Source organism: Etheostoma cragini, chromosome 15, assembly GCF_013103735.1.
Source record: "Etheostoma cragini isolate CJK2018 chromosome 15, CSU_Ecrag_1.0, whole genome shotgun sequence".
In the NCBI taxonomy this organism is placed as follows: domain Eukaryota; kingdom Metazoa; phylum Chordata; class Actinopteri; order Perciformes; family Percidae; genus Etheostoma; species Etheostoma cragini.
The window spans coordinates 16060441-16069620 of NC_048421.1; the positions used below are offsets into that span (position 1 = coordinate 16060441).

Consider the following 9180-nt stretch of genomic DNA (forward strand, 5'->3'; position numbering starts at 1 on the left):
TATTACAAGTCTTGGTACTTTTTACAAAATACGTCGTCAGTTTCTCAGTGACACAGTCAGTAGCACATGTCGTCATGCAGGCTGTAGTTATGACGTCATCTTCTTCAACACAGCTGCCGCCAGCCCCCAAAAAACATCTCTTTAATGCATTTACCAGTCATCAAGTTTACATTAATAAAGAATAAATATAGGTTTATTGCCCAGTGTAAGCCTAAAGCTCAGTAACACACCACAGTCGGAAGAACAACCCTCCGAGGAGCACGTGAATGCACCATTAACCTCCCGTGGCCAATTCTGCTGTCTGTAATGTGAGATGGGTCACTGTCAAAATCTATTAGTCTACTAGTATTAGTTTAGTTCATTTTGTTCTTACAGGGTGCATATCCATTAATAGAGCTGTGTTTAATCAGAGTACCACCAAAAAAAACAGGGTAACACACACAAGGCACTATAACATTACAACAGAGAACCATGACTCTAATTACATATTATGGAATATTAGCATCATTCAGATACAGAGCTTTGAAATGAAGATTATAACTATGCTTACTGTTAAGTTAGTGTAGCTGTTCCAAGGTAAACTTTGGAGATACAGGGTTACCAAGCTTAAATCTCCAGAATTGGGATTCTGGTGGTTTGAAGACGGCTCTTTACAGAAACTTCCTATAAGCTTACCAGCTTAAAATACATGGACAGAGGGTAAAATAATTATTGTATAGTCCCTATAGGCTAATAATTCTGTATTGTAGTGGATTAGAAGTTTAAAATAGAAAAGGAAGTAAGGGCCTACCAACGTTGTAAAATCCTGCTCATATTAAAAATCCTCTTTTGATAGTTTAGTGTGTTTTTATAATTGTTTTCCATATGATATATAGCCAACGTCCTGTGATGGTAAATTCACGTGATGACCCTGTAATGTTAGGTGGATGAACTGTCTTCACTATGTGTCTGTGTTTGGTAAACACTAAATGCTGAACACAGTCTTTATGTTTCTCCTCAGAGTGGACTGTCGACCTGCGGCTGAGAGGTGTGGTCGTTACTGTCCACTGCATATGTGTCGGATTACTCATTACAACCAACCTTCAGACTCATAAACACATAAAACACAAACTTCTGCCAATATACTGCTCCTTCAGAAAGAAGCTTGGTCTAATTTTTTTTTACAAAGAACACAGAAAAACGGACGCTTGTTTTGAAGTGTACTTGTTTAAGATGCTTCAGACTGAGACATGAGATGGCAACCAGCGAGCTGTCTGCCTGTAAGTTTTCATTCTTGATTCCTCATAAAACCGCATTACACCCACGATGATCTTTGTCTTTATTTTTCTTCCTGTGTTGTAATAGTTTTGTAACCAATATCAGTGTCATATCTTAAATCTCTTATCATCTATAACCTGTTGATTTTTGAGTGATTTACCATACGCTTACATTATTTTTTGGTGTATTTTATTTGATTGACTAGCCTATAATCTACTGCTTTTGTGTAACAATCATATGTCAATGATATGATATATAAATGAAGGATTTAAGGTTATTTTATTTGTTTAGTTTCTAATATTTATAAGACCAAACCGAATCAACTATGTCATTTGGGGGCTTTTTTATTTATGATTATTTCTTATCATCAATTTAACAGCCACTTCATTTTTTAATTATTTGTTTAACAAAAGGGTCTATAAAATGGCATGTCATGTATTATTTTGTCTGGCTTTGTCAAGTTATAATATGAATCTTCTGTTTGATTATGACACAAAGTGTATTCACTAAATGTTGAACTATAACTGTAACTGAGCGGTTTCTGTACCTGCAAATCATTAAATCAGTGCTACCTGAAAATGGATTAAATAGAAGTATAAAAAAACAATTCATTCTATCAGGTTGCAGCCTATAACTAATATCCAAACCCCAAAAAACTCAATAAAAAAGAAAGAAAACTAGCATGTATACACATTATAGAAGTTTAAACACGTAAATATTTTGTCACTTTGCTTAAAATAAAACACTCCATGAATTATCAAAATTGTTGCTCCCTATTTTTCTGTCAAGTATATTCAACTCAAAATGTTTAATAAACTATCATAAAAAAGAAAGGAAATCATCAAACATTCAAATTTAAAGCCACTGAATTCTTGCTTTAGAAAAGTAATCAAACAATCACGAGTTGCACTATCATAGTTGTTGCTGCCTCAGTTTCCGTGAAGTGACTAATGGATGAAATGACTCACAGTTGCATGTGTTTGCTTGTGGTCTGAATGCATTTGGTATCTTCCTCTATCAGCAATACATTTGTTTTTAGTCACTATAGCTTTGCTGTTAACCCTTTCCGTGTGCTCCTTCATTCTTTTTTGTCAGGGGATGGCTGGTGTGCATCACAGTTAAAGATTATCCTTCTTGGTGGCAGAAACTCTGGGAAGAGCTCTGTAGGGAACTTCATCCTGGGCAAGGAGGAGTTTGGGACCAAAGAGAGGACCTCGTGCTCCCGGAGGCTGGGCGTGGTGGCGGGACGGTGGATCACGGTGGTGGACACTCCCGGCTGGTGGTGCGATTCCAGCTCTCAGGACACATCCAAGCTGGTGAAGAGGGAGATTGTAAGCAGTGTGTCTCTGTGCTCACCGGGCCCACATGTATTTCTAATCACAATTAAGGCGAGCTCGGGCTTCTCCGAGAAGCGTCGGAGGGCTGTGGAGGAGCACGTGACGCTGCTGGGTGAGAGGGTGTGGAGCCACTGCATGGTTGTCTTCATCTCTGCTGACTGGTCTGAACACACAGGAGCTGAAGAGATCGTACGCAGGGGGGGGGAGGCCCTCTGCTGGCTCAGTAACAAGTGCGGTCAGAGGTGTCACAGTGTTATCCCGAGCCGTGGAACTGAAGTCACCGAGCTGCTGGAGAAGATACAGGAACTTGTCACCGGAAATGGAAACAGAGTGTTTGAAATGCAGGAAAACGTTTTACAGGCGACTGCAGAGGAGAAGAGGAGAGTGGAGGAGAGGGCTCAGCAGAGGTTTGTGAGAATGAGGAAACACAGGTCTCTCATGAGAGGTGAGTGAATCGGGAGGGTGCCTATGTTCCCACGTTTTTTTCAAATTTAAGCCCTATATCCCCACAGTTCCCACATTTTTTTTTTTTTAAATTAGACCCTATGTTCCCACATTTTTTCATGAATTTGTATCAGATTTGATTCCCCTTTCTCCAAATTTGGGTCCCTATGCCTAAGTTTAAGAAAAATCTTAGCAATGTGGGAACATAGGGCCCAATTTTTAGTGAAAATAAAATCTTAGAAATGTGGAAACATAGGGCTGAGCCCGGTGAATCATGATCTTTGAAATGTTTCGCTTTTGCTGTTAAAGAGAAAATCTCCAGAATTGGGATTCTGGTAGTTTGTAGATGGCTCTTTACAGAAACTTCCTATCAATCAAACACACTGCTGAGGATACTGTCTTTAGATCTTCTCTTCCAGGTCGGGGTCAGCCTTAATTTGTATTACTGTTAATGTTATTCCAAAGTATTGCTGAATTTATTCCAAAGTTATTTTTGTTGCTGCAGATAATTTGTCGATTGTTAACAGTTACTCCCTGTGTCCGATACAACCCAGTAACTGGTTTGCAGATGTGTAGACATCAAGTTTAAAGGATAAGGCAGGCGATATTCTATATTTTTGTTATTTTCAAAAAATGTCATGAACAGACTGAAACCAAAAATGCCATTGTCCAGCTCTTAATACTTTCCTACTCTGCTTGTGGCTTGGCCGCTTCAAGATCGTTGGTTTCTGCTGAAAAAACAGATAGAAAAAGATACTTCATTTAAAAAAAGAACCCTCACTCATTTCCTAAAACAGCCAGGCATTGTGGGTATTAGCCATCATTACTTAAACAGAAGTAAATTTGCATTTGTTGGGGGGCTATTTTCAGCTGCGGATTAATACACATTTCATTTTTGATTTCCAAGAACCGTTTAAAGTCAAAAAAACGTTTGAACTTTTTCAAAGTTATAGACATTTTGAAAAAATACTCCAGGAAGTCACTGCGCTAAGAAACAAGCCTGCACCATAATGTCTGCAGAGTTACAAACTAATGAATTTACACTTCAGCTTTGTACAGATTAAACAACCTTAATTAAATTACACGTCTTGATTACATTACTGTCTGCACTGATCGATGTATCGCAGTGACAATTAAACCCTGGTCTCCCACACCAAAGGGAGGTGTCATATCCACTGCACCATCACCACCCATAATAAGATAGTGTGTTAATTATTGAGTTAATTACTTACCTTCAGACATAGCCAGGGTAACTATTTCCCCAACTCTTTATGCTAAGCTAACTTGCTGCTGGCTCCAGCTTCATGCTCATCTACTGGTACAACTGCTGGTGTATCCGCTAAATGTTGAACTATTACTGTAACCGAGCTGTTTCTGTTCCTGCAAATCATTAAATCAGTGTTACCTGAACTGGATTAAATACTGTCTACGTCTAAAAAAACATTTCATTCTTTCAGATAGCTTGCGGCCCATTACTAATATACGGATTGTGTTGGTGGGAGCAAAGGGTTCTGGGAAAACCTCCACGCTAAACACAATCCTGAGCAGAGAGAGCAGCCAGCCAGTGAGGAGAACCGCCCAGTGCATGGTGGGAACAGGAGTGGTGTTTGGGAGACAGGTGACGGTGGTGGACACACCGGGCTGGTGGATGAACTACTTCTGTGACGAGAGTCCCGTCTTCGACCGGAGACAGCTGGTGCTCAGTTTGTCCCTCTGTCCTCCCGGGCCTCACGTCTTCCTGCTGTTGATCCGTGTGGACAGAGCGTTCAGCGAAACCTACAGGAGGGCAGCGCAGGAGCACCTCCAGCTGATCAGTGACCACATCTGGAGTCGTGTCATCGTGCTGTTCAGCTTCGGGGACTGGCTGGGAGGCACGACCACGGAGCAGTGCATCGAGAGCGAGGGAGAATCCCTGCGCTGGCTTGTTGAAAGATGCAACCACCGGTATCATGTCCTGGACAATAAAACTAAAGGGGATGGATTTCAAGTCAGAGAGCTGATTGGGAAGATTGAGGAAATGTTGGCCGGCTGCAACGCTGGCCACCATTATGAAATAGAGAGGGAAGTGATGGAACAGCTGGAAGGGAAGATGAGAAGAGAGGAGGAAAGAGCCAAGGAGAGAGTGGCGAGGAAGGAGAATCAAAGGCAGATGGCGAGGTCTCAGCTGGGTGCGTTCAATACATTTCAAAGTGATGAACAGTGTCAACGTGATCCTGTCTTGCACATTTAATAAACACTATTTAATGTTGCTGTTGAGAACGATGTTGTTTTCTGATTAGATTTCTGGACACAATTCAATCAGTAGGAGTTTGTTTGATATGTGAAACTTCTTTCCAACAGAGAAGCTCAGCCCTCTTCCAGAACTGAGAATAGTGCTGGTGGGTGGCAGGAAAACAGGCAAGAGCTCATGTGGAGACACCATCCTCAGCAGAGAGTGCTTCCACACAGGAACTCCAACTACTTCCTTCTCGGAAAAACGAGGCAAAATCAGCGGCAGGACGGTGGCAGCGCTGGACACGCCGGGCGGCTTCGCTGTGACCTCTGACTTCCTCGAGGCATCCTGTGCCATCCTCCTAGTTGTCAATATGAGCTCCTCATTCCGAAATAGACACATGGAGGCCATGGAGAAACAGCTGGAGGCAGGAGGAGGCCGGATGTGGAGCAGAGCTGTGGTCCTGTTCAGCTTCGGCGATTGGCTGGGCGACACGAGCATCGAGCAGCGCATAGAGAGTGAAGGAGCAGCGCTGCAGAGGCTGGTTGAGAAGTGTGGAAACAGATATCACGTCCTGGACAATAAACACTGGGACGATGGAGCTCAAGTTTACGAGCTCATCGAACTGATAGACGGGATGCTGGTTAAAGAAAGGCTGGATATTCTTCACAGAGGTGCTCACATGTGGAAAAGTAAAAAAGATGTTGAGATGCTTAGGAGCTGCAGACTGCTGGCCCGGGACGGTAAGTAAACCTGATGCAATTTGGTTCTTTTAGAGCAGTGGTTCGTATATCAGGAGTCCCACTCCCTACCCAACTGATAGGGACCCCCAATAAGAGATTGCAAGACAATCCACAGGATAGAAATAAGAAAATGAGAAATTGTACATTTCACTAATCTTGTCACGACCGCTGAATTCTGGAAACAAAGGGAGTAGGACTCAAAAGGATAAAGGGGATTTACTTGAGACTAAGGTCAGGAACAGGCTCCAGGGTTGGCAAAAGGAAGGCAGTCCCAACACTCACACAACCAAGGGGGGGGTTGACAGGAGAGCACGCCAGGAACGGTTGGGACAAAAGCTGGAACTACAACAGAATAAGGTTTAGTTGGCTGGAACAGAAAGGTATACACAACATTTACAATCTGAGATTGTAAATTTAAATAGACAAAAAAAAGGTAATGTGGGGCAAGTGGGTACGTCTGTAATATCTGGTGGATGTAGGGAGAATTACACTGCAGGGCGCTGAAGGGAGCGACAGAGAAGCATTGACAATGGGTCACAGGTAGACTTTACTTTTTATAAGGAGATGTAAGGAAAAAAAATCTAAAGCCAGTTTTAGATAATCTGAGATATTTGTAGGTACAACAGAGTGATGTTTTTAATAATCAAGAGATTAATAAACAATTACCAGTAATTTGCAGCCCTATTTGGCTGCAAACGGCGTTACATTCCAGCCATTGTCAAAGGAGTTGATACAATTCTAATTAAGACTATCAGCTTCACACAACTCAATAGGGAGACAGAAACTAAAAAGACAAACTTATTGTTTCACGGATAACTTGATAGAAGTAGTACGTTTATAATATTATAATATATAGCTCCCACAAATTTGGATTTAAATAGCTTTACAAGAAAAAGGATTGAGTCAGTTATTTCACAATAAAACATTAAAAGATGCTATTTTATCAAAAATGACAGTAACAACAAATTTGACTGTAAATGAATAATTATGAATCAAATGAAATGCAAAAAATATATAAAAGAACATTTACTATGTACTGCACTGATACATCTGGAAAAAAGCTAATATCAGCTAATTATGTATTATTAAATTTAACTTGACAGCGGCAGTGCGCATTAATAAACATCTTTTTTTTTTAAATGTGTAGCTATTAAATTATAATACTATTTAAATAGCATGTAATTATGCACAAAAAATGGGAGGGATCAAATTAAAACTGGTGTATGGTGTAAACAGTGTGGAAGCGATATCTGTAACAGAGAGATGAGATGATTTATATTGGTCGTTAAAGCTCTGTTATCATTTCCTTTCCAGTGACTGAATCAGCCAACCCCACCACTCAGACATCCCCAAACTGCTCAGGAGGCCCTGATAACGGTGGTCAGCCAGTGGCACTACCAACAGGAAGACGGGGACGGACTGGACTCAACATCCTGGACAGAGACAGCTTCATGTCCTGTTTGGCCTCAGTGCTCTCTGGTGGAGAAGCACTGAGGTGGCCTATAACTCTGCCGGTTTGTTTCCCTGCTGATGATCTGCCCCTGAGACTGAACGGTGAACACCGTCTATTCTCCTCCAGACATCCAACAATGCTTCTGGTTTTGCCTCAAACACAACACAGGGTGCTGGTTGCGGAGGAAAATGGCATCAGTGTGCCTTCCCTCTGCCATCCTGCACTGAGAGAACGGACTCTCGGGAGGCTCCCTGAGACCGGAGGTCTGCAGGCGCTGATCGACCAGTGGGACGACAGCAGCCTGGAGGAGCTGGAAGCCTTCATTGACTTCTACTTTGAGATGATTTGGGAGCAAACCATGGGGTCGTTTCAGGCACCTGAAGCGGAGTTTCCCCCCGCAGAGCCGGATGCTGTCGTCGAGGAGGAGGCCGGACAGAAGGAAGTGCTCTCATCCATCGACAGGAAACTGTCAAAGCTGGAGCTGCTTGAGGAGATCAGGAGGGATCTGGCCGTGCTGAAGATGAGACTGGAGCACAGCTGGAAGGCCATACAGGAACTCAGAGAAAAACGTAAACTGGATGATAATAATACATGTTGATATGAAGATGGACTGTATTGTTTTCTTATACAGTGAAAATTAATGTATATGTGTTTTTCTAAGAGGTAAACATTTTCTGGAATTTTGTTATGTTTCTTTGCTTTGTTTGTTATTTGTCCACAGGGGGGAGCTGTTGTATAAGAGTAGGTTATCATGTGGCCGCCGAAACATCACAGTTCTGCAGCAGTTAAGACAACCATTAAAGTTTAGGCAAGGCAAGGCTAATTTTCTATGTATAGCACTTTTCAGCAGCAGTCCAATACAAAGTGCTTTACGTAAAACACTAAACACATTACTATTAAAAATTATATAAAAAAGCTGTACACATTAATACAAAATTAAGAACAGTGAATAAAAGTTAAAAACAATCAATACAAAATTAAAAACATATGATCAAAAATAGGTTGAATACAAGAAAAAAAGAATAATATTCACAGTTCAGTGCAGTGCAAATAACTTAACAAAGGCAATATCGTAAAGGAAGGTCTTCAGCCTGGATGAAGAGACATACACTATGTGGTATGTGGACCCTTTTACATTACACCCATATGTGATTATTAAACATGTCATACCAAAACCCTGTGCGTTAATCTGCGGTCTCCAGTCTTCTGGTTTCAGGTTTGCTACAAGATTTGGGGGATTAGCTCCCATTGAGCCACAAGAGCAGGGTGCGATAAAGCCCGGCTCCCGTTCATCCTACAGGTGTTGGCTCAGGGCTCTGTACAGACCAGTCAAGTAAAAACTGGACAGCATATGAGACCCTGTGTCTTCCTCTAAGGCTCAGACTCCCCAACAAGAGCAATACAACTTCAGGTGTAGAGGAGTAACAGAGGAGGAATCCCTCTTCCAATACAGACAATGTTCTGCAAGTAGACAGAAATAAATAGAATGTATGTAAAATTACAATATGGAGGAAAAAATGACATTATTAGGTAGATTGATAGTACACATGCATGAGGAATATGGACCCAGGAAGATGTTGAGGAACTTCCAGGTTCCGCTCTACCACAAAGACCTGAAAAGGTAAAGACTACACACACACACACACACACACACACACAGACACACACAGACACACACACAGAGCAAAGCAGCAAGAATGAAAGGTTAGAGATTATTTATTAAAAGACCACGGA

The 9180-nt window shown here is 41.6% G+C and overlaps 1 protein-coding gene across 1 annotated transcript; it reads left to right on the forward strand.

Annotated features, from left to right (window-relative positions):
• The first annotated feature begins 926 nt into the window (after positions 1-926).
• Positions 927-8088, forward strand: si:ch211-214j24.15 (GTPase IMAP family member 8). The gene is made up of 7 exons (XM_034894441.1): positions 927-957; positions 1001-1027; positions 1176-1259; positions 2353-3039; positions 4496-5206; positions 5379-5993; positions 7308-8088. Exons 1-7 carry the CDS (start codon positions 927-929, stop codon positions 8042-8044), a joined length of 2892 nt encoding a protein of 963 aa, XP_034750332.1. The 3' UTR covers positions 8045-8088.
• Positions 8089-9180: the final 1092 nt, after the last annotated feature.